This window comes from Podarcis raffonei, chromosome 10, assembly GCF_027172205.1.
Source record: "Podarcis raffonei isolate rPodRaf1 chromosome 10, rPodRaf1.pri, whole genome shotgun sequence".
Classification (NCBI taxonomy): Eukaryota; Metazoa; Chordata; class Lepidosauria; order Squamata; family Lacertidae; genus Podarcis; species Podarcis raffonei.
The window spans coordinates 74,633,298-74,658,699 of NC_070611.1; the positions used below are offsets into that span (position 1 = coordinate 74,633,298).

Below are 25,402 nucleotides of genomic sequence, written 5' to 3' on the forward strand. Positions count from 1 at the left end.
AGATATCCTGCATGCTGTATTTTTTTACTTCTGAAACTGGATTTGCTCTCAGGAGCTAAGTTTTGTGCCTCACTGAAGACCCAGTGAGAACTGTATGCTTTGAAAGCTCAGTAAACTATTACTGAAGAAGTCCTGCTGCCTCTGTGTGTGTTTTTGACCTCAGTGTGGGACTTGCTCTACATGTGGCCCCTTGTGAGATAAGAGGGTGCCCGGTACGCTTCTGCTGTGCCGATGGACGTCTGTGCCGATAGAAAAAACTTGAGCTCCCTTAGCTCTCTTAGCAGAGTCCTTAGCAGAGTTTTGCAGCGGCAGAAAGTGTTGCCTTGTGTGTGGATAATAAATCAGACTGAATGCAGGCTTCTTGCTAATCTCCAACAGCCTTTAATGAGAAGAAAAACAGACATTCTTTCGTCTCTCAGCCAAAAACGAAAGGAAACTCACACACAACGAAAGATTCCCATATGTGAACTTAACCACGCCTCAGAATGTGAGACGTCACACAGAACTGTTTAACCCTGTAATTTCTGATTCTCCTCACAGCCCCTACCCTGCTGCTACTTGGCTCATGCCCTGGAGTTGCTCTACTCAAGCATGCAAGACGGTTTTTGCACCAAACTCTGTCACCTCCCCACCGCATGATCTCCAAACATTGCTTCTTCACCAGAACTTCATCCCTGCCTCCTAAGCATTCTGAAGAAAACTTGAAATACTGTAAGTTAATGGGTGATTTCCCCACAAGCCTAATTTCAAGAGGGGGAAGGAGGGACTGCAGGTACCAGGGAAGTCTCCTGATAGGCCCATCTTCACTCTTGAACCTCATGGGGCAACCCAGAGCTCCTGCTTATTCTGGGGTTTGGGGAAGACAGTACTTTTCCATAGTCCCAGAAGTTTTTATTCAATCATGCTACTCGGGAGTTTTCCTGCCAGAGGACGACAGTTCATATTACCATCACACTGATTTTACTGTTGTTTCTGCTTTTGCTGTCATGGAACTGCTGGGTGCGGGGGGGGGAGCGCCAGCTGGGGAAGAAGGTGTCCACAAGGGAAGAAGGCTCAGAACCCAGGGACTGGTGGTGGGATGGCGATGAGCAAATAGAGGGAGAAAGGGGAGCAGACCGGGAGGGGAGGTGTTGCAAGCTGAGGAGGAAACAGGGTTTGCTGAGCAGGAAGAGGCTGGGGCAGAGAGCGGTTCAGGCTCAGAGGGAGGAGAGGAGGGGGCCAGAAGACCCAGAGGAGGCCGACTGCTGAAGCATCCAGGGAGACCCCCCCTCCTGCTGCGACCAGCTCCCCTCTCCCCTGGTCTCCTAGAGCACACAGAGAAACCCGGTTCAGACCCCATGATCCTGCACATGATATTAAGAGGGTGTTTCCCTGCCCCCCAACATGCATCACTTTAATCTTGTTGACAATGAACTGTATTTTCAGCCCAATCACCCCGTTTGGAGAGCTCTTTTAGGGACTCCTTGCAATCTCTCTTTGTTTGAACAATCCTGGACAATTTACTGCCACCAGCAAACTTTGCCCCCTCCCTGCTCACTCCTATCTGTTGAAAAGCCACGGGTCCCAATACTGATCTATAGGGGACTCCACTTTCTTCTTCTCTCCATTTATTGGAGTCTCCATTTATTACTACGTGTTCCTCCCTCCTCCCATCCTTTTGTGCTGCAGAGGGAACCCTGCGGAAAAGTTATGGGGTGAATTTTGCTTCCCCACACATCCAACACTGCTCAGCATTGAGGGAAATGGAAGAGGAAACCTGGCCACAATCCAAGAGACTGAGCTTGTACATTTTATTAATGGGCGTAGGGTTTTTTTTGTCCCAACATGCATCACTTTAATCTCATTGACAATGAATTGTATTTTCTGCCCATTCACCCCGTTTGGAGAGGTCCTTTTGGAGCTCCTTGCAATATCTCTTTGTTTGAACAACCCTGGACAATTTGCTGCCATGAGCAAACTTTGCCCCCTCCCTGCTCACTCCTAACTCTAGATCATTTATGAACAAGTTGAAAAGCCACAGGTCCCAATACTGATCTTGAGGGGACTCCGCTTTCTGCTCCTCTCCATTCAGAGAACTGTCCCTTTATTAGTACATGTTCCCCCCTCCCTCCTTCCTTCTGCACAGTGAAGGGAACCCTGCAGAAAAGTTCTGGGGTGAATTTTGCTTCCCCACACATCCAACACTGGTCAGCATTCAGGGAAATGGACGAGGAAAGCTGGCCACAATCCAAGAGACTGAGGTCAGCAGAAAGCGAAGCAAAGCCTACTCAAAGGGAAACCTCTTCAGCTTCCAGCCCGTCTGCTCCCACAATGGCTGGAGAAGAATTGCCATTTGGGAACGGCACAGCTGAATGGAATCCCCACAATCGCTCCTGCTGGAGGAATAGGGGCACTTAGCCCTATACTCAAAGGTGATGGCCAGTGATAAGGAAAATCCCGGGTTGAGAGGGCCCAGCTCGTCCCCCATGAATCTGTGAGGTCAGTGAAAGAAGGAAGTTAAACTCCACTAACCTTGAAGAGTTACCCACCTCCGGAACGAATTAAGTTCGTAACTAGAGGTGCCACTGTAATCTGGAGCAAACCAGCAATCAGTAGACCATGATCTTTATTGTTGTGCAACAGATTCCCACACAGAGCAAGAACCCTGAGCCTGGGGTGACATCAACCTTTTTAACTCCCCCCCCCCACCCAGAATACATTTTGAGCAGCATCCTCACTAGTACGTCACAAGTGGGGAGGGGTATCAAAGGGTTACACAAGTTCAGCAGTTCATCCTTCTATCAGATACATCTCCGGACACCTCTCAAGTACCCACCACCCAGAGAACAATAAAACTATCGACATACATCCTTGCGCTCAGGGCTTCTCCTGAGATGGGCTTTCAGAAGACCTGGCTTGGTCAGCTGCTTCTATGGAAGTCTGTTGTCGCCCCTTGGTCACTCCCTGGGTGGGGCGAAGTGTACGTGCTCTCACGCTCAGGGGATTATGGCAGGAGGCCCTGTTCTTACGGCCTACGTGACTATCCGCTTCCAGGGTCATGGAGGAGGGTGAAGCCTAAATTCACCTTAAAATGGCGTTGAAATGGGAAGAATTGGTTAAAGAATGGATATTATATGAATTTGCAAAGTTAGGTATCTTTCCCTGAGCTGTCAAGCTGAAAGGATACATTCAGACACAATCTTTGTAGCAGTGTAGCAACTTTAGGCAATCGAAACCAAAATGGATACATTTAATATACTTTGCCCATAGTCTGAGCAGCAGGAGGGCGCTGAGACAACCATGCAAAGGCTGAGCTGAATGGCTGGTTTGCAGAGAGTTTCAGCGGTCTATGGATTCCCCCATTGGCTAGCTGTCAAACCATAGTGCTCTTGATTGGTGAGTTTCAGTTATTCATAAATCCCATTCATAAAACACAAAGTCTGTAAATCCCATTCATAAAATACAGATGCCGTGTTTTCCTGTATTTATACAATGCATGTGTTGTTCTTGTGCTACTGAGGGGAGAGGGCTTTGGGGCTCATCACCCCAGGGCATAATGTCAGATGGTAAACACACACACCCTTGTAATTTCCGTGACACCAGGACGGAATTCCCCCACCCTTGTCACACGCAGCTGGGCTCACTTGCCAGAGCCACCTGGAGGGCATGACTACAATTCCCATCATCCCTGACCACTGGTCTTGCTAGCTCAGGGTGATGGGAGCTGTACTCCAAAAGCAGCTGGAGACCTAAGTTTGGGAAATCCTGTTCTCCCTGAAGGACAAAGGAGGGTTCACGTGCATCAGAACGTCAGGTGAGCCCTGCAGGATCAGGCCCAAGGGGGCCCCTGTCCTCGCAGGGGCCAAGCAGGGGCCTCTTCTGGGAAGCCCACCGGCAGCACTTGAGCACCAGAGAAGGGGGGGAGGCGCATTTCTTCTAGGGACATATTTCTGGGGTCCCGACGGCGCCCCCCAGCCTGGCTCCACTCTGCCAGGGCAGCTGCGTTTTGTTTCACTGCAGGTGAGCCTGCCCCCTGCAATGTGGGGCTCTTAGAAGGAACTTGGGGGGGCGGAGGGGCTGCAGAATGAGTATAGAGTGCAGAATGAGCTGTAGTGATAATGGAAGCCTTAGAAGACATCAACTCACACAGGAGAGAAACCATTTAAATGCCTGGAGTGCGGAAAGTGCTTTAGTCAGAATGGAGACCTTAAATTACACCAGCGGATTCACACAGAGGAGAAACCATATAAATGTATGGAGTGCGGAAAGAGCTTCAGTCGGAGTGGACACCTTAGAAAACATTGGCAGACACATAACGGAGAAACTGTTTAAATGTATGGTGTGTGGTAGGAGCTGCAGTCAGAGTGGAAACCTTGATTTATGTCAAGAAACTCATATAAAAGACAAACCTTATAATAATCAGGAACGTAGATAGAGGTTCAGTTCTAGTGGAAGTTCTTAATCAACAGACTCATGGACAGGAAGAACTTTAGGAGTTGAAACCCTACAAACCATCAACAAACTCAAAGAGGAGAAGCAGTTTAAATGAAAAGATTGCAAAAAGTGCTTTATTTACAATGTAGTGTTTAAGGAAATTCCAGAGACTCTCACTTGGAAGAACCCATTTAGATGTCTGGAGTGCAGGACGTGTTCCTTTCAGTGTCCACTCTTTTCTTCACAGCAATGAACTCAGCAGGAAATCAGTCATTAACACATGTTGTGTATGTGAAGTTCTGGAATTTATGTGTAAAACTGTATAGTAATGAAATATTGAAGGCAATGTCAAACAATGTGATTATGATCTAAGATGTAAAGTACCTTTCGATAGAGAAAGGGTGAGGGTTTATCTGGATTTCTGGTGGTCAGTGAGGATTAGGGCTGGGCGATATATTTTTCCATATTGGTTTCTAGACCACATCGTGATAACCTTCCAAAAACAATTGATATGGCAACACACCACAGATCACAGTGTCTGGGATGCTCGTTTGCCTGGAAGCAGCCGGCAGAAAGCTTTGCTTTGTGAAGCCCCAGCAGATGCCGAGTTGCTGACTTCCCTCCAAAACCACAGGAAGCGAAAGGCACACCTCCATTGCCCTGTGTCCTTCCAGCCTCTTTCCTCCCTTGCTCCCTTCTGCCGGTTTGTGTGCCTGACTTAGATATCCTGTGTGCTGTATTTCTTTACGGCTGAAACTGGATTTGCTCTCAGAAGCAAAGTTTTGTGTATCACTGGGGGCCCAGGGAGAACTGTATGCTTTGAAAACTCAGTTAACTATTACGGAAGAAGTCCTGCTGCCTCTGTGTGTGTTTTTGACCTCAGTGTGGGACTTGCTCTACACATGGCCCCTACCCTGCCGATACTTGGCTCATGCCCTGGAGTTTCTGTACTCAAGCTTGCAAGATGGGAGCATCTCTGTGTGACTTGTTTTTGCACCAAACTCTCTCACCCCATGATCTCTGAATGCTGCTTCTTCACTAGAACTTTTCCCTGCCTCCTACGTGTTCTGAAGAAAACATAATTACTGTAATTTAATGGGAGATTTTCCCCAAGCCTTATTGCAAGAGGGGGAAGGATGGGTTGCAGGTACCAGGGAAGTTTCCTGGGGGGCCCATCTTCACTCATGAACTGCATGGGGCAACCCCAGAGCTCCTGCTTATTCTGGGGTTTGGGGAAGATAGTACTTTTCCATAGTCCCAGAAGTTATTAATCTTCCAGCCAGAGGACCAGTGTGCATATTAATATCATACTTATTTTACTGATGTTGCTGCTGTTGCTGTCATGGACTGGCTGGGTGAAAGGGGGGGAGGCACCAGCTGGCGGACCCACAAGGGAAGAAGGCTCAGAGTCCGGGTGTTGTATGCCCCCAAAGGCTTTCTGATCTCCTAGGTCTGACCAATAAAAGGTTAATTTGGTGTTGGGGGGGGGGACCCAGGTGCGAGGCTGCTCAGCCACCCAGCTCATCCGGCAGAGCCCGTGGGTCCCTGCGGAATAAAGGAAGGAGTCCGGCCACCAACCGGAGCAAATAGCTGTAGATCAAAGTTTATTGTGCAACAGGTTGAAAGAGGAATTGAACCCCGAGGATGGGGTGACAAGGACTTTTAAAAGTTGCCCTCTTATCCCAGCATACAGTTCGTGGAGCATCATTGCTACATCAGAAAAGGGGAGCATCACGACATCATTGCTACATCATCACAACATCAGAAAAGGGGAGGGTAATACATGATTCATATGCCTGTTGTCTTTGTCCACGGAGTTTTCTTGGCAGGGATACTGGAGTGACTTGCCGGTACCTCCTCTAGGTGGATCACATTTGGTCAAAACTCTCCACTATGACCTGTCCATCTTGGGTGGCCCTGCACGGCATAGCTCATAGCTTCTCTGAGTTATTCAAGCCCCTTCGCCACGGCAAGGCAGTGATCCATGAAGGGGCAATGATCCATAAAGCCATGGTTTTCCCAGTAGTAATGTATGGAAGTGAGAGCTGGACCATAAAGAAGGCTGATCACCGAAGAATGGATGCTTTTGAATTCTGGTGCTGGAGGAGACGCTTGAGAGTCCCATGGACTGTAAGAAGATCAAACGCATCCATTCATAGAATCATAGAGTTGGAAGAGACCACAAGGGCCATCGAGTCCAACCCCCTGCCAAGCAGGAATCAGAGCACTCCTGACATATGGTTGTCAAGCCTCTGCTTAAAGACCTCCAAAGAAGGAGACTCCACCACACTCCTTGGCAGCAAATTCCACTGTCAAACAGCTCTCACTGTCAGGAAGTTCTTCCTAATGTTTAGGTGGAATCTTCTTTCCTGCAGTTTGGATCCATTGCTCCGTGTCCGCTTCTCTGGAGAAGCAGAAAACAACCTTTCTCCCTCCTCCATGTGACATCCTTTTATATATTTGAACATGGCTATCATATCACCCCTTAACCTCCTCTTCTCCAGGCTAAACATGCCCAGCTCCCTTAGCCGTTCCTCATAAGGCATCGTTTCCAGACCTTTGACCATTTTGGTTGCCCTCCTCTGGACACGTTCCAGTTTGTCAGTGTCCTTCTTGAACTGTGGTGCCCAGAACTGGACACAGTACTCCAGGTGAGGTCTGACCAGAGCAGAATACAGTGGCACTATTACTTCCCTTGATCTAGATACTATACTCCTATTGATGCAGCCCAGAATTGCATTGGCTTTTTTAGCTGCCGCGTCACACTGTTGGCTCATGTCAAGTTTGTGGTCAACCAAGACTCCTAGATCCTTTTCACATGTACTGCTCTCAAGCCAGGTGTCACCCATCTTGTATTTGTGCCTCTCGTTTTTTTTACCCAAGTGCAATACTTTACATTTCTCCCTGTTAAAGTTTATCTTGTTTGTTTTGGCCCAGTTCTCTAATCTGTCAAGGTCGTTTTGAAGTGTGATCCTGTCCTCTGGGGTGTTAGCCACCCCTCCCAGTTTGTTGTCATCTGCAAATTTGATCAGGATGCCCTTGAGTCCATCATCCAAGTCGTTCTTAAGGAAATTAGCCCTGGGTGCTCACTGGAAGGACAGATCTTGAAGCTGAGGCTCCCACCTCATGAGAAGAGAAGACTCCCTGGAAAAGACCCTGATGTTGGGAAAGATGGAGGGCACAAGGAGAAGGGGACGACAGAGGACGAGATGGTTGGACAGTGTTCTTGAAGCGACAAACATGAGTCTGACCAAGCTGCGGGAGGCAGTGGAAGACAGGGGTGCCTGGCGTGCTCTGGTCCATGGGGTCACGAAGAGACACGACTAAACGACTAAACAACAACAATACATGATTCACATAGGAGGAATGTGTCAGGGGAACAGGCAGATACAGGATATGTATTGGAAAGTACATTATAAGCACCTACTGGAAAAGAACAATAGAACTTTGGTTTGCATAGTCTGGCACCTGGGCAAGTCCGGAGGAGAGCTTTTGCCCAGCGATTGTCACCTACGAGTACCTTCCTGTGAGTACGTGACCTCTCGCTTGAGGGATTATGGTGGGACAGAGTGGTTTCCAAGCCCTTAGCCAATGACACAAATTGGCGGTGGAATGAAGAGAATCGTTGAAAACAGTGATTTTCTATGAATTTCTAAGCGTTTTTGGCTATTCACAATACAAACAGTGGGTTCGGAAATGACCTGACTTGGCCTCGCTACATTGGATCCAGTTTTATGAGTGGATTACAAGGTAACAAGGTTTTGAAGAACTTAGTCTATTGTTCTCTCAGCTGGAGCTGTCGTCACCGTGTCAGCGCTCATTGAATCGGGCAAGATAGCTGCGCTGAGCAGCTCCTGCAGAGCCATAGCATTGCTGGAATTGGCTGACTTGCTGGATTTTAACCAATTTGATTGGTCAGGACGCATCCTCATGCAAATAAATTGTCCACTCATAAAATACATGGCTCATTCATACTGCTTGCCTGTATATGGCACCGGGATACGCCGTCACAAATGGCGCTTTATTCTTGGGGTGTTGGGGTTTTGTGTGGTGCTTGGTGCAACATTGTGAAAGGAAGAGGGGAGCCCTTGTATAGCGGGGTTCCCTTGAGGTCATTGCTTTGGGTCCTACGTGGTTTACTCGGGAGTAAAACTCTGTTTATATGCCCTCCCTCCATTCCGTAACATTGGGAACCAATAGAGCCAGGTCGGTTCTTTCATTTTCTCCTCTCCTCTGGAAAAGTGCTCTTTCTTTTGCGGTTTGATTACTTTTGCCTCCTTCAGTGCCCACTGCATCCTCAGCGAAGTACAATACTGTCCTTTCAATTTCTGCAGCCGTGTAGGGCTGTCTCTCAGGACAGCTACCCAGAACTCTGCGTACGTAAACTGCTCCGAACATCCAGGGTGTTTTGTCACGCTTCAAAAGACCTGGTTGGTTATGCTATGGAAATTATGGGGGGGGTGTTACATCTTTAAAGTTTAATATTACAAATATTATGCCTGAATGTATCCTTTCAACTTGACAGCTCAGGGAAGTTACCTAGTTTTAAAAATAATATAAAATCATCTCCTTTCCCAGTTTCCTCCATTCCAAAGCTATTTTCCCCTTGCAAAAGGACTTCAGGACGTTCCCAGAGGTGACAATTGCTGGGCTCATTGTTAGCCAAAGGAAGCCAAATCTCATCACCTAACTCGCCTCAGGCTCCAGACATGCAAAGCAACTTCTATTGTACTTTTGGGTGGTGGTACTTAAGAAAAAGAAGAAGAAGAAGAAGAGTTTGGATTTGATATCCCGCCTTCACTCCCCTTCAGGAGTCTCAAAGTGGCTAACATTCTCCTTTCCCTTCCTCCCCCACAACAAACACTCTGTGAGGTGAGAGGGGCTGAGAGACTTCAAAGGAGTGTGACTGGCCCAAGGTCACCCAGCAGCTGCATGTGGAGGAGCAGAGACGCAAACCCGGTTCCCCTGATTACAAGACTACCGTTCTTAACCACTAAACCACACTGGCTCTCTATATCATAGACATATTTGTCTATGCTAATCTTACACCTGAGTCTTGCCCTGCCATGTCTGCTTATGCTAATCTTGTACCAAGGACTTGTCTGGACATGTTTGCCAAGGTTAACCCCTCCCCTTTTGTGACATGTCAGTGATGTAGCAATGATGCTGTATGAACTGTATTCTGGGATGTGGTGGGAAAGTTTTAAAAGTCTTTGTCACCCCATCCTCGGGGTTCAAATTTGCTCTTTGAACCTATTGCGCAATAAACTTTGGTCTACAGCTATTTGCTCCGGTTGGCTGGACTCCTTCCTTTATTCTGCAGGGACCCGCGGGCTCTGCCTGACCAGCTGGGTGACTGAGCAGCCTCGCACCTAGATTTTCCCCTAACAGTTAGGTCCAGGTCCCACGAGCCCTGGGGGGGGGGGCTGTTTGCAGGGAGTTCTCGGTCGTTTGGGGTTCATCGCTCCACCGTATTTGCGTTCCAATTTGCCAAAATTATTCACCATGCCTTGTAAAGGAGTCCATTCCTCCTGTGAGTGTGGGGAACCCCCCCACCCCATTATGAGCTCCTGCTTAAGTTGTTACACAAGGGGGACTCCCTGCCCTTCCGACATGTTGCAGGAGCCTTCAAGGAAAACACAAAGTGAGAAATCTCCTGTTTCCTCACAGCCTCAGCCCCCTTGGCCAAGATAGAGGCAATAAAATACAAGGACATACACGGAGCTGGGAGCCTCTTGTTGCCTGGGGGGGGTCCCCACACTCACTCTCCCACACACAGAGACACAGACTCACACTCTCACACACAGCTGGCCCCCCAGCCCCAGCTCCCTTGCCTGAGCTGGAAACACAATTCTCAACGTAAAGCACACAAAAAGAGATAGAGACAATAAAATACATAGATATACCCAGTATTATTAAATAAAAAATTACTCCATATGTAGAGAAAGAGAACTGTAAAAAAAAATACAAGGTTAAAATAATAATAAAACACACACACACACAATGACCTATGAGGAACCAAAATAAATAAATGCTAAGACACACAATTTTAAGAAATCTGAAGTAACAATGAAAATAAAAGAGTGTTTCTTGATGTGACAATGGTCCATGTACGCATAGTCTGCCACCTGGCATTGCCCGGAGGAAAGGCTTGGCAGAGCACCTTACTTGAGGGATTATGGCGGACAGGGGAGGTGTCATAGAGTCCTAGAGAAATTGAGCAAATTGGCACGTTGATTTTCTATGGATTTTATAGATTTTAGTCCCTTTTGACATTGACAATTGGGAATAAATGGATATATTGTAGCGAAGAAGAAGGTGAAGAAGACATGCCCCCCCCCTTTCCGTAACAGTTATAAGAATTTTAAGGTCTTAGATATATAATAAATGTTCATAAATGTACCAAGCAAACACGTACATAAATATATAAACCACATGTCCGAAGCAGGACAGGAAGACAGTCCTGAAATCCTTTTGACTCCCCAGCTGACCAAATGTTTCTCTGCAAGGAAGGAGGAGGTGAAAACACGGTTTAGTTCTGGGCTGCTTCACTCCTTGCATGAATTTTACCTGGGTGTCGGGGCTGTGTGTGCAAAAGCCAAAGCCCCATTTTCTCCGTAACACAGGAGTCACAGAGTCCAAGCCGCTGCTCAATGTGCACCAGTACCTAAAACACGGGCGGATCTAATCTCGCGGCGTGGGGTGGGGGAGGGAAGGATTTTGCAAAGTAAACATTTCGGGGTGTGAGACCCCACTTTGCAAGTGGATTGCCGGGATCAGCCCCTGCCCCGCTCTCCTGATCCCCAGAAGGAAGAAGGGAGGGGGAAAACCTTCCTCTCCTTCCCCCACTCAATTCCTCCCCTCCCGGCACATCCTTCTCTCACCCCACGCCCATACATTGCACCTCCTCCTCCTCTTCCTCTTCCTCGCCATCCGGCTTCTGTCCTGGGAATGGGGAGGGGGGAAGAGCCCCTTCCCAAACTGCCTGCTTATCCTACAAGTGGAGCTTCTGCGCCAGATTGCTGCTCTGCCCCGCAGCACTTGGGCAAAAAAAATGAGAGGCACAAATACAAGATGGGTGACACCTGGCTTGAGAGCAGTACATGTGAAAAAGATCTAGGAGTCTTGGTTGACCACAAACTTGACATGAGCCAACAGTGTGACGCGGCAGCTAAAAAAGCCAATGCAATTCTGGGCTGCATCAATAGGAGTATAGCATCTAGATCAAGGGAAGTAATAGTGCCACTGTATTCTGCTCTGGTCAGACCTCACCTGGAGTACTGTGTCCAGTTCTGGGCGCCACAGTTCAAGAAGGACACTGACAAACTGGAACGTGTCCAGAGGAGGGCAACCAAAATGGTCAAAGGCCTGGAAACGATGCCTTATGAGGAACGGCTAAGGGAGCTGGGCATGTTTAGCCTGGAGAAGAGGAGGTTAAGGGGTGATATGATAGCCATGTTCAAATATATAAAAGGATGTCACATAGAGGCGGGAGAAAGGTTGTTTTCTGCTGCTCCAGAGAAGCGGACACGGAGCAATGGATCCAAACTGCAGGAAAGAAGATTCCACCTAAACATTAGGAAGAACTTCCTGACAGTAAGAGCTGTTTGACAGTGGAATTTGCTGCCAAGGAGTGTGGTGGAGTCTCCTCCTTTGGAGGTCTTTAAGCAGAGGCTTGACAACCATATGTCTGGAGTGCTCTGATGGTGTTTCCTGCTTGGCAGGGGGTTGGACTCGATGGCCCTTGTGGTCTCTTCCAACTCTATGATTCTAGGGGCGCACACTTTCGGAAAGGGGAGGAGGGGCGGCAGGTAAATCCCCCCCCCCCATGTGGATGTTGCTGCAGGAAAGGAAAGGAGAATCGCGAGCGGGGACAAAGAGGTAAAGGGGTCTCAGGGGGAGGCGAGAGAAGGATCCAGAGACCCCCTCCAGGTCCCCAAAGCGCCTGTCGTGGATCTGGATCCCTGCACGCATGCTGCGAAGGGGGTTTTCCTTGGACCCTTAGGAAGCCCACGCAGGGGATCCCAACGAAGACCCCTCGCCCCATTTCCCCGCGCAGGCATCCCTGGGACTGTTAACGGAAAAATCCGAGGGCTCCCTTGGACAAAAACAAAGACACCAACCAGGATAACTTGGAGCAAAACAGCAGCCTGTAGGCTTGGCCTTTATTGAACTGTTGCAACAGGGTGCTCCCCTCACTTGCAGGAGAGAGGAAGGACTCCGAAAAATGGTGTGCAAGGCCTTATAAAAACTTTTGAAATTGCCACCCTGTAGATCAAGACCACCCCCAGGAACATCATACATGCATCACAGAAAGGAGGGGTTGAGGGAGGGGTGGTGGTGGTAACCTGAGTGTCCTGTCACCTGGCTGGTTCCCCCTTTCTCCCTCCCCATGAGTACTTTCCAGGTGACAAAGGGGAGTTTGCAGTTTCCTGCCCCCAGAGGGAAGATCTGATCATTGTCCTTTGTTCCAGTCCATGCTGAATCCACTCCCATATGCAAGTTCTTTGTGATCTTGATTGTCTTCTGTCTAGGACCATCACGGTTGGCATAGCAACTGGGCAGGGCTCCTGTGTATGTGCTGGTATGCTCAAGGGATTATGGCTGGCCTGTATCAAACCTTCCCCATTTTGTAGTCCTTCCTTCATGGAGTAAAATAAAAGTGGAACAGTGCAAATCCGATGTATGGTTGATTTTCTATGAATTTATAACAGAAGTGCAGCGTATGTAGTGTGCAAGTGTGTGTGAAGTGTGTACAAACTGAATGATGGGGGGGGGGCTTTTTCCTGCTACAGTTCCCCCCTTCGGAGATAAGATTGCAAAGGTGGCTACTTTGCAATCCTTTTCTCCGCACAATTTAAGGTGGTAAATATTAACCTGCTATTCTCCGTCCCAGATCCGTGTGTCCATGTGAACCTGAAAGGGACTTTGATGTCACGCTTCTTAAGGATATTTGCATAGAAATATAACAGTGTAACAGTGCACATAGTTAGACATGTTGTTGTTGTTGTTTAGTCGTTTAGTCGTGTCCGACTCTTCGTGACCCCATGGACCAGAGCACGCCAGGCACCTCTGTCCTCCACTACCTCCCGCAGTTTGGTCAGACTCATGTTTGTGGCTTCGAGAACACTATCCAACCATCTCATCCTCTGTCGCCCCCTTCTCCTTGTGCCCTCCATCTTTCCCAGCATCAGTGTCTTCTCCAGGGAGTCTTCTCTTCTCATGAGGTGGCCAAAGTACTGGAGCCTCAGCTTCACGATCTGTCCTTCCAGTGAGCACTCAGGGCTGATTTCATTAAGAATGGATGCGTTTGATCTTCTTGCAGTCCATGGGACTCTCAAGAGTCTTCTCCAGCACCATAATTCAAAAGCATCAATTCTTCGGCGATCAGCCTTCTTTATGGTCCAGCTCTCACTTCCATACCCCTTCATGGATCACTGCCTTGCCGTGGCGAAGGGGCTTGAAGAACTCAGAGAAGCTATGAACTACGCCAAGCAGGGCACACAAGATGAACAGGTCATAGTGGAGAGTTTTGACCAAACGTGATCCACCTGGAGGAGGAACCGGCAAGCCACTCCAGTATCCTTGCCAAGAAAACTCCATGGACAAAGACAACAGGCATATAAAAGTTAGACATAGGATATCACTTAAAATTAATATTTTGTAGCTCAGTTACTTGTGGTATTCTAGCACCTTGGAAGAAATATTTTCTCAATAGTGGTCTATGCTTTACATTTAGCAGGACGGTCCACCAATAACTGAAAAATGCAGTTTGCTACAGGACTCTGTGGGTTCCGCGCGGAGAGAGGTGGGCATTAAAGGGTTAAGGGGTGTGAGGGACGCCTGGATAGACCCCTCTGTGCCTCCTCTGCTCGTCTTGGGGGTGGGGACCTCCGGATGGAGAGATGGGGGGGTGCAGGGCAAGGGGTGAGCCGCGCCAAGGGGGCCTCTGGGTTCAGGGGAGACTCTGGGACAGAGGGAGGGAGTCGATGAAGTGCGGACGGGGAGCATCCCTGGGTCAGGGAAGGGCAGCAATGGGGGGAGAGAGCTAGGAAGACCAGCCTTTGGGGACACGTCTCCTTCCTGGCGCCCGCGGGGATTCTCTGGAGGGGCCGCCTTGGCTTCTGCCTCCCACCCAGGAATCGACCACCCCTTCAAGGCGCCCAGAGGGATCCCTGGAAAGTGGGGGGTCCCGTCCCTCCAACCCTCCTTCCTGCAAGCTCCATCCTCTCCCCCCCATAAGCCCCTGCCCTGTCCAGACTATTCCAGGAATCTATGTATAGGTGGGGGGGGGCGGTTGCCCCTCCAGCAGATATCATGCACATGCAGCCCACTACCAAAATCAGCACCATCACTTTTGTGATTTGTCCCCACAAAGCACTTCATCACAGTTTCTTCCTATCTATTCAAAGGACCTCTGTGGCACAATACCAAATGTAAGAAGTCACTGATAAATGTCTCTATGTACTGGCTCACTGGGGTAACTTCAGAAATTCCTATAGACATGTGAGCTCAGCTCCTCAGCAACCCCTCTGCCTGAGTGATAATCCCTGGCCTCCTGATACCTGAGTGCCAGACATTCCACAAAGAACCAACCCAGATGAAGACAAAAGGGTGTGATTAGCTTGGCTGGGAAACAGGGAATGTCCGCCCACCCTTTCCCACAGGTGGGTGGGGTTTGTGGCACCAAGATAGGGCTCACCTGGGCGGGTGCCTCCCACCTGCTTGGGCCGGCCTTTGACCCGCCCTTGGTCAGGAAGGACAATGGATGGCCAGCCGGGGGTGGGGCAAAGGCCAAAGAAAAGAGGCCGACCCCTTTGTCCAAGCCTCTTTGGGTTTTCTTCCTTCCAGAATCAGGATCCTCAGGAGCGTGTTCTGGCGGCTGGATTAAGGTAAGTTCTGGCCTGATTGGAAGGGACATGGCCCCTCCGCCAGGCTAGGCTGCGATTTTGTGGCTTTTCTTTCTGGGCGGGGGGCCAGCTAGGATGCAGGGGCAACCTTTTTGTTTTGCGGTGGCGTGGGGGGGGGGGAGCATAGCCATCCACCACCCTCTAGCTGTAGGCCACATGCCTTCTTGTGGGGGGAGGGAATAAGTCAGGCCACATGGTGGTCATGTTTGTTTGCACTTCCTCCCCCCTTGTTCCACTCTGGCTACTGACGCACTTCTGCTCCTAGAAGGGAAATGTAAATATCTCTTTTCTTTCACCTGATAGATGTTTGGTGGAGGGCAAGGGGTGTTGGCTATTTGCAGTATGGTAGCGCTGCAGAGAGCTTGCTGGGGAGACCATGCATTAAAAGAGGGACTCAAAAAGTACTTAAACAAGGTTTTAATTACAAAAACAAAAACTCATTTTACACTAAATACATTAACAAACAAACATGACCCAACCACCAACCCATCCCCCAGGGTAATGGGAGAGCTAGGTGCTGCTCCTTATATACTCTACCCAATTGCTAACACAGCCTAATCAACACAACTCAGCAGCACCTGCTGTATTTCACAGCTGTAAAGCTGGGTCCCGTTATTTTGCTCCGGCCCTTGCTCTGGCCCCTTAGAGACATACACATCAAGTGGAACAATGATGAACCTTTACATTTAAAGAAACCATTCAACATTGGGAACCATGGGGCAGGGTCCAGGATGCTCAGATTACAGCCACCAGACCTCCCCTTTCATAATGTATTTTGGGGACTGTAACATTCATACATTCATAATGTATTTTGGGGACTGTAACATTGGGATTAGCAGCTAATAAAATTTTGGGTTCTCTTTTGTACGGGGCTTCCATCTTGTTTCACCTGTCGCGACCGTCTTCAATCAAGACCAAGCCTACTGGCTGCTGTTTTGCTCTGGTATTCCTGGCTGGTGTCCTTGTTTTTTCTCCAGGGGGCCCCTCAGATTTCTCCATTAGCAAGACGCACCTTCCTTCCTGCAAGCTTCACCCGCTTCCCACCCCATAAGCCCCTGCCCTGTCCAGATAATAATAATAATAATTAATAATAATAATAATAATAATAATAATAATAATTTATATCTCACCATTCTCCGGGCGAAGCCAGGCTCATGATCAATTAATTAAAATGCATTCTAAAATCAATTCATTCTAATATAAAATCAAAATCAAATTAATGGCAGATACAGCAATTCTGCCCGGTCCAACCATTGGTCCCCTGGAGAGGAGAGGAAATCCTGAGAGGAAGAGAGGAGGTGAGAGGCCTTCTCAGAAGTGGCTCTTGGTTTCCGCAATCACACCCAGGAAGCAGCCAGAAACCTTTTCCTCTCTCTCAGGCTTCCATCTTTATTGTCTTTTCCTCTGCCTGGTTCATTGAGGATGAGGATAATGTACACCTGTCATCAGAAACAGGGGTGCAGAGTCCATGGAATGGCTCTCAGGATTGATCTAGAAGTTGCATCTCAAAGGCGTTTTTGTTCCTCTAACTTTTTGTAGGCAGTGTCAGACTGACAGACAAGCTGAGATACAATCCATCAAAATTCAATGACAGCGACTGCGTGAATCTTCCCAGTCAAAGGACCCATTTTCATGATAGACAGCCCCTGTGGCTGGAGGCTCAACACCCAGGGTGTGCCTATACAGGCCAAAGACTGCCAGCATTAGCACAAGTGAGGTGTGTGACCCCCCCCCCAATCGACAGGCTGTGTGTAAATGAGAGTTTGTGGGTGGGATTATCATTTACGGCAACTCTGTTGCTCCCACAAGGGAGCACCCAGGGGTCAGAACACTCCTCTCCCAAGACCACTTTCTGAACAAGGCCCAGGAGGAAGGAGGGGAACCACTGCATAGCAGGGCCGCCAGCTCCCCTAGAGGGTCCAGAAGGATACCATGGTCGACGGTCTCCAAAGCCGCTTAGAGATCCAGCAGAACCAGGAACCAGTTTTCCCCTCGGATTCTAGCACATCGGAGATCACCATCCAGTGCAACCAGTGCTGTTTTAGTCCCATGATGAGGCCTGAATCCCAATTGGAAGGATAATGGTGGAAGAAGCTTTCCTGCTGTTGCAGGAACCCCCCTCCCCAGTCATTCAGTTTGTACTTACACGACACACACAACATACACGACGTTTTTGTTATAAATTTATAGTAAATCAACCGTACATCAGATTTACACTGGTCCACTTTTATTTTGCTCCATGAAGAAAGGACTATCAAAGGGGATAGGTTTAATACAGGGCAGCCATAATCCCTTCAGCATACCAGCACATCCACAGGAGCCCTGCCCAGTTGCTATGCCAACCCTGATGGTCCTAGACAGAAGACCATCAAGGTAACAAAGAACTTGCATATGGGAGTGGATTCAACATGGACTGGAGCAAAGGACAATGATCAGCTCTTCCCTCTGGGGGCAGGAAACTGCAAACTCCCCTTTGTCACATGGAAAGTACTCATGGGGAGGGGGAAAGGGGGAACCAGCCAGGTGACAGGACATTCAGGTTACCACCACAACTCCTCCCTCAACCCCTCCTTTTTGTCATGTATCAATGATGTAGTTGTGATGTAGTTTTAGGGGTGTAGTTTGAGGAATTAGTAACTAATAAAAGTTGGGGTCTTCTTTTGTTGTGGGCTTCCATCTTGTTTCACCTGGTGGCAGGTGGGAGTCCTGTCGCGACAGTTTTCAATAACGACCAAGCCTACTGGCTGCTGTTTTGCTCTGGTATTCCTGGCTGCTGTCCTTGTTTTTTGTCCAACGGAGTCCTCAGATTTCTTCATTAACACTGGACCTGCACTCCCAAAAGCTCCAGGCACAAGACTTTCATTAGCTTTGAAGGGGCCATCGGATATTTGGTGACCTTTTCTTCAAAAGACAAATATTCTGAATACTTTTTATTTGATGTATGATATAAGCAGCACTTCTGTTTTACATATTCCACATTGGAGAGATTTTGATACACGGGTCTGAGTTCATTGCTCCCCCTGAAACTGCTGTGTTAGCAGTCCTGCCAGCCTGGACAGTGTGTTTGGGGGTTCAGGGCTGCCTACACAACAAAACCCCCTTCTCAGCCTGGCTTATATGGTCTCAAGGAAAGCAGAGCAGTAAGTTAGGCACCAGCTTGGCTGCAGGAGTGAGTGGAAGGAGGTGTGCAGGACACCATCCAACCATCTTAGAGAGTCCACTCTGGATTTGTGTAGGTTTTCCTCCATAGCTTTTTCTTCTCCTGAAGATAACTCAAGAGGAAGCGAAGGAGTGCACCAAAGTATTACTAGAGTTTTCCTTCTCAAGGAGCTCCCTTCCCCGGTTGACGAGTCCCATCTGCCCTGCCCTTTCCTCTGCAGAATGGGCAGAATCTGCCTTCTTGACTGTGGGATTCACTGTTGTTCTCATCCTCTCCATCCACCAGGGCCTTTCTTCACCTGCAGCAGAATTCCCCAACCCACCAAGAATTTGAGACCCATCAGGTATCCTCACCTGGTTTAGCCGGTCGGTTGAAGCTGTTCCTGGGATTGTGGCCCATATTGGATCCTGAAAGCTTCTGGAAGCCACAGGTGAGAGCTGAGTGCAGCGTGGGGACCAATGGTGGATAAATTACCCCTTAAGGTGCATGACATTTCCCCCACCAAAGGTACTACCGCTCCCCTAACACCCCATGACATCGTATGATTATGATCTTTAAGACAGAACAGGAATAAACTCATGTCCCCAGAAATAACACAACTTCAGGCCATTAGTGAATCAATACTACATTTCCAAGGTACTACACATTCTACTAAGTACAGTTTATCTATTTGCCTTGAATATCCTGCTTTTCAGTGTCATTTTAGGATAGTCCTGCATCAGAAGACGGGCACAAGATCAGACAGCACATCGTTCTTTAAAAAATCAAGCTGCTTTATTAACATTGATTGAAGATTTTGAAAGTTGCTCATAAATTACTATCATTTGACATTGCAACTTCATTTGGGAACATGGGTAGGAGGTGAGGGAATGTAGGAGACGTTGAAATAGGAGAAGGTGCTAATGGAGCTTGATGTGTTCTCTTTCCCTTTGTTCTCTTCCTTGAAACCAAAATAGGATTCCCTTTCCTCCCACTCTGAAGAAGGAGATGGAGAAGACAGTCAGAACTCCAGGGGATGGGGCACAATTCCCCCCCATTAGGGATAGAAATTAAAATGTGTGAAATGTGGAATATGCTTCATTGAATGAGCACACAAAGTTCACATCAACGACCTCCAGCAGGGGAGAAACCGTTTAAAGGTATGGAGTGTGGGAAACGTTTCACTGATAGTGGAAAACTTAGAGCAAATCAGCAGACTCACATGGGCAGGAAAGGACTGCAATGCAGGGGGTGTGGGAAGAACTTCAGTCAACATGGACACTTAAGATGTCATCAACGGACTCACACAAGGGAAAAAACTTGTCTGGATTGTCTGGATTGTGGAAAGAGCTTCTATCGGAGTGATAAACTTAGGAGACATCAACGGATTCACACGGGGGAGAAACCATTTAAATGCATGGAGTGTGGAAAGTGCTTCAGTCAGAATGGAAACCTTAGAAAACATCAACGGACTCACACAGGGGAGAAACCATATAAATGTATGGAGTGTGGAAAGTGCTTCAGTCAGAGTGGACACCTCAATATACATCTACAGACTCACACAGTGGAGAAACCATATAAATGTAGGGAGCGTGGAAAGAGCTTTAGTGATAATGGAACACTTGGAAAACATCAACGGACTCACACGGGGGAGAAACCATTTAAATGCATGGAGTGTGGAAAGTGCTTCAGTCAGAGTGGACACCTCAATATACATCAACGGACTCACACGGGGGAGAAACCATTTAAATGCATGGAGTGTGGAAAGTGCTTCAGTCAGAATGGAAACCTTAGAACACATCAACGGACTCACACAGGGGAGAAACCATTTAAATGTTTGGATTGTGGAAAGAGCTTCAGTCAGAATGGAGAACTTAAATTGCACCAGAGGATTCACACAGGGGAGAAACCATTTAAATGCATGGAGTGTGGAAAGAGCTTTACTGATAATGAACACTTTAGGAGACATCAACGGACTCACACAGGGGAGAAACCATATAAATGTATAGAGTGCGGAAAGAGTTTTAGTGATAATGGAAGCCTTAGAACACATCAACGGACTCACACAGGGGAGAAACCATATAAATGTATAGAGTGCGGAAAGAGCTTTAATGATAATGGAAGCCTTAGAAGACATCAATGGACTCACACAGGAGAGAAACCATTTAAATGCCTGGAGTGCGGAAAGAGCTTCAGTCGGAGTGAACACCTTAGAAAACATTGGCAGACACATGACGGAGAAACTGTTTAAATGTATGGCGTGTGGTAGGAGCTGCAGTCAGAGTGGAACCCTTGATTTATGTCAAGAAACTCACACAAAAGACAAACCTTATAAATATCAGGAAAGTAGATAGAGGTTCAGTCCTAGTGGAAGTTCTAAATCAACAGACTCACGGACAGGAAGAACTTTTGGAGTTGAAACCTTAGAAACCATCAACAAACTCAAAGAGGAGAAGCAATTTAAATGGAAAGATTGCAAAAAGTGCTTTATTTACAATGGAGTGTTTAAGGAACATCCAGGGACTCTCACATGGAAGAACCCATTTTGGTGTCTGGAGTGTGGGACATCTTCCTCTCAGAGTCCACTCTTTTCTTCACAGAAATGAACTCAGCAGGAAATCAGTCATTAACACATGTTGTGTATGTGAAGTTCTGGAATTTATGTGTAAAACTGTATAGTAATGAAATATTGAAGGCAATGTCAAACAATGTGATTATAATCTAAGACGTAAAGTACCTTTCAATAGAGAAGGGGAGAGGGTGTATCTGGATTTCTGGTGGTCAGTGAGGATTAGGGCTGGGCGATATATTGTCCCATACTGGTTTCTAGACCACATCGTGATAACCTTCCAAAAACAATTGATATGGCAACACACCACAGATCACAGCGTGTGTTTTTGAGTTGCATGTTTGCCTGGAATAGCAAGCATAAAGCTTTGCTTTGTGAAGCCCCTGAATATGCTGAGTTGCTGACTTCCCTCCCAGGCGACAGGAAGCGAAAGACACACATCCACTGCCCTGTGTCCTTCTAGCCTCTTTCCTCCCTTGCTACCTTCTGCCAGATTGTGTGCCTGACTTAGATATCCTGTGTGCTGTATGATTTTACTGCTGAAACTGGATTTGCTCTCAGGAGCTGTTTTGTGCCTCACTGGAGACCCAGTGAGAACTGTATGCTTTGAAAGCTCAGTAAACTATTACTGAAGAAGTTCTTCATCCTCTGTGTGTGTTTTTGACCTCAGTGTGGGAATTGCTCTATCCATGGCCCCTACCCCGCTGATACTTCGCTCATGCCTGGAGTTGCTGTATTCAAGCATGCAAAATGGGTGCATCTGTGTGTGACTGGTTTTTGCACCAAACCCTCTCACCCCCACCACCGCATGATTTCCGAACACTGCTTCTTCACTAGAACTTCTCCCTGCCTCCTACGCATTCTGAAGAAAACTTAAAATACTGTAATTTAATGGGAGATTCCCCACCCCAAGCCTTATTGCAAGAGGGGGAAGGAGGGGCTGCAGGTACCAGGGAAGTCTCCTGGGGGGGCCATCTTCCCTCATGAACCCCATGGGGCAACCCCAGAGTTCCTGCTTATTCTGGGGGTTGGGGAAGACAGTATTTTTCCATCGTCCCAGAATTTATTATTCTTCCTGCCAGAGGACCAGTGTGCATATTATTATCGTACTGAATTTACTGTTGTTGCTGCTTTTGCTGTCATGGGCTGGCTGGGTAAAGGGGGGGGGGAGGCACCAGCTGGGGAACCCTCAAGGGAAGAAGGCTCGGAGTCTGGGTGTTGTAGGCCCCCAAAGGCTACCAAAACTCCTAGGTCTGGCCAAATAAAGGCAGATATGGGAGCCGTTGGGGGCCAGGTTGGTGCTTTCATTTTCTCCTCTCCTCTGGATAAGTGCTCTTTCTTTTGGGGTTTGATTACTTTTGCCTCCTTCAGTGCCCACTGCACCATCAGCGAGGTACAATACTGTCCTTTCAACTTATGTAGGGCTCTCTCTCAGGACCGCTAACCCAGAGTCTGCCTATGCAAACTGCTCTGAACATCCAGGGTGTTTTGTCATGCTTCTAAAGACCTGGTTGGTTAGGTCCAGGTCCTACGAGCCGGGGGGGGGCTGTCCGCAGGGAGTTCTCACTTGTTTGGGGTTCATCGCTCCACCGTATTTGCATTTGAATTTGCCAAAATTATTCACCATGCCTCGTAATGGAGTCCATTATTCCTGTGAGTGTGACCCCCCCATTATGCCCTCCTGCTTAAGTTGTTACACAAGGGGGACTCCCTGCCCTTCTGACATGTTGCAGATAAAATAAAAGGTGGGAGGGAAAGCCTTTTGAAAAGACTGGTGGCCAGCAAGGCCCACAGTGAGAAAGCCTATAGAAAAAAAAAGACTCATAACCCCCTCGGCTGCACAGCCCACCAGTCCTGGGCAGAGAACTCGCAGCTGTGCCAAGGGGGGAGAGAGCCTGATATCTGCAGCCCCCGGCCCTCAGCCAGACAGGAACCTTCAAGCAAAACACAAAGTGAGAAAACTCCCCCCCCCACAACCCAACCCTCTTGGCCAAGCTTGAGACAGTACATAGACATTCACAGAGCTGGGAACCCGCTGTTGCCTGGTTGAGGCACCCACAGCTGGCAGTCCACTGCTGCCGGGGAGGGGGTGGGGGTCCACAAACGCAGAGAGAGAGAGAGAGAGAGAGAGAGAGAGCTGGCCCTCCAGCCCAGCTCCCCTGGCTGAGCTGGAGACAAAAGCGTCAATGCAAAACACACAAAAAGAAAGCTCCCCCACAAAATGTGCAATTTAACTGCGAGCAAAACACACAGAGCAGCCCCCCCTTGCCTGAAACACACAGAGAACTGGGGGGGCACTGCTCCCTCAGTTGAGGCACCCACAGCTGGGTGGGTTCAAAGAAAGCCTCAATTTATCCAAGTCACAGCACCAAATGTTGTATACACTGGTACCTCGGGTGACATACGCTTCAGGTTACAGATGCTTCAGGTTACAGACGCTTCAGGTTAGACTCCGCTAACCCAGAAATAGTACCTCAGGTTAAGAACTTTGCTTCAGGATGAGAACAGAAATCGTGCTCCAGCGGTGCGGCGGCAGCAGGAGGCCCCATTAGCTAAAGTGGTCCTTCAGGTTAAGAACAGACCTCCGGAACGAATTAAGTTCTTAACCTGAGGTACCACTGTATCTCCAAAGGCTATAAAAACACTTATTAAAGGTAAAGGGACCCCTGACCATTAGGTCCAGTCGTGGGCGACTCTGGGCGTACAGCTTCTGGGACATATGGCCAGCAGGACTAAGCCGCTTCTGGCGAACCAGAGCAGCGCACGGAAATGCCGTTTACCTTCCCGCCGGAGCGGTACCTATTTATCTACTTGCACTTTGACGTGCTTTCGAACTGCTAGGTTGGCGGGAGCTGGGACCGAGCAACGGGAGCTCACCCCGTCGCGGGGATTCAAACCGCTGACCTTCTGATCGGCAAGTCCTAGGCTCTGTGGTTTAACCCACAGTGCCACCTGCGTCCCTTAGGACTCCTAAGGGACTCCTAGGTCTGTCCAATAATAGGAGCCAGGAGGAGATAAGAGTCCAACGATTTTATTACAGGCAGTCAACATTGGGAATGGGAAAGGACTTTTCAATGCCTGAGATTTTTTTCTTTTGGGGTGTGTGTCACAGTTCAACCTCGTTCAGAAGAAAACATTCAGAAGAAAATACAGTCATACCTCATGTTGCATCCTCTTTAGGTTATGTGTTTTTGTGTTGCGTCCTGCGGCAACCAGGAAGTACCGTAAGGGTCACTTCTGGGTTTCGCTGCTCATGCATGCACAGAAGCGCTAAATCGTGCCACGTGTGTGTGCAGACGTGGTTCTTCAGCTTGCGTCAGTTTCGTGTTATGGACGGGCCTCCGGAACGGATCCCGTCCGTAACATGGGGTTCCACTGTATTGCTAAAGGATGGCAAATATGAAATGCATATTTAAACAGCATAATCAACAAGAGATTAAATATTATCATAATCCTAGAACACAGAATATATCCTGCTTTTCACCACATCTGGGTCTTGAAGCAGCTTCCGGGCTCCTCACGCCTGAGAATTTAACTCCCTGTGGCCTCTTCTATGTCACCCCCTTCCTTCTATAGCACAAAATTGTCACAGTTAAGAAATGTAGCAAATGGTGTATGCAGAAGATAAAGATAATCTCACAGTCTCATTCTTAAATGCCATGCAGCCTTTCACAAAACTTGTGTGCTCAGCCCGGGAAAATTCTTTGCAGAAAAGGCACATCAGAAAACATCTCCAGCCATGTTCTTGCTGCCACCTTGAAAAAGTTGATGGAGGAACTTTTTTCCTTTTTTAAAAAAAAGATATTTATTGAGTTTTTCCACCTTTATACATTAAAAAATCAAAAAAAGAAAAAACAAAAAAGTTAAAAACACATAAAGTTTACAATCCTTATTTTCAATAACATATTTCCCTGACTTCCCCACACCTCCCCTTCTTATATTCCAATTCAAATTGTTAATTCAACAAGTTCTTGTCCCCAATTTTTGACCTTTTTATATTTAATTCATTTTAAAAAAACCAATTTTAACTTATAAACATCAGTATTTAAACATCAGTGCTCATTCTTAAAACTTTTTTCTAAAGTCGACCCAAATACCCTTCCACGAATTCCCCAATTTTCATACTAATAACAAAACAAAATAAAAAAAAACAGATTATAATTCTGCACCCTTTGGATTCCCAAACCCCACCCCCCTTTCCCGGTTTCAATCCCCAACAAATGTCCATCAGTCTTAGTCTACTATCAGCCTGGAGACCTCACGTCCAAGGCTCCTAATTCTCTCTCAATTCCTCTCTGCCGGTTTTTTTGGTAGTCCTTAATATTAAACACCAGATCTCGGAGAAGCTCTGTCCCGATAGGGTCCATATTT

General features: G+C 47.8%; 3 protein-coding genes across 18 annotated transcripts in view; all 3 read left to right on the forward strand.

Moving 5' to 3' along the window:
* The window catches only part of LOC128421991 (zinc finger protein 501-like), a 44,006-nt gene extending 22,835 nt beyond the window's left edge, over positions 1 to 21,171 (forward strand). For 3 of the 10 annotated variants that reach the window (XM_053405406.1, XM_053405404.1, XM_053405403.1), the window contains exons 2-5: positions 15,265 to 15,305; positions 16,863 to 17,035; positions 18,769 to 18,913; positions 19,190 to 21,171. In XM_053405406.1, the coding sequence (XP_053261381.1) occupies positions 19,568 to 20,713 (1,146 nt within the window). In that variant the 5' untranslated portion in view covers positions 15,265 to 15,305; positions 16,863 to 17,035; positions 18,769 to 18,913; positions 19,190 to 19,567 and the 3' untranslated portion in view covers positions 20,714 to 21,171. Of the gene's footprint in view, positions 1 to 12,269; positions 12,295 to 15,264; positions 15,306 to 16,862; positions 17,036 to 18,768; positions 18,914 to 19,178 lie in introns of those variants that run through there. The other 7 variants (XM_053405408.1, XM_053405410.1, XM_053405407.1 and 4 more) reach the window with 7 other exon arrangements.
* Positions 1 to 25,402, forward strand: part of LOC128421967 (zinc finger protein 624-like) — a 182,106-nt gene that overhangs the window by 122,346 nt on the left and 34,358 nt on the right. The gene's annotated exons all lie outside the window — the stretch shown is intronic.
* LOC128422884 (zinc finger protein 850-like) overlaps positions 1 to 25,402 on the forward strand; it is a 127,738-nt gene that overhangs the window by 57,655 nt on the left and 44,681 nt on the right. The window lies entirely within an intron of this gene.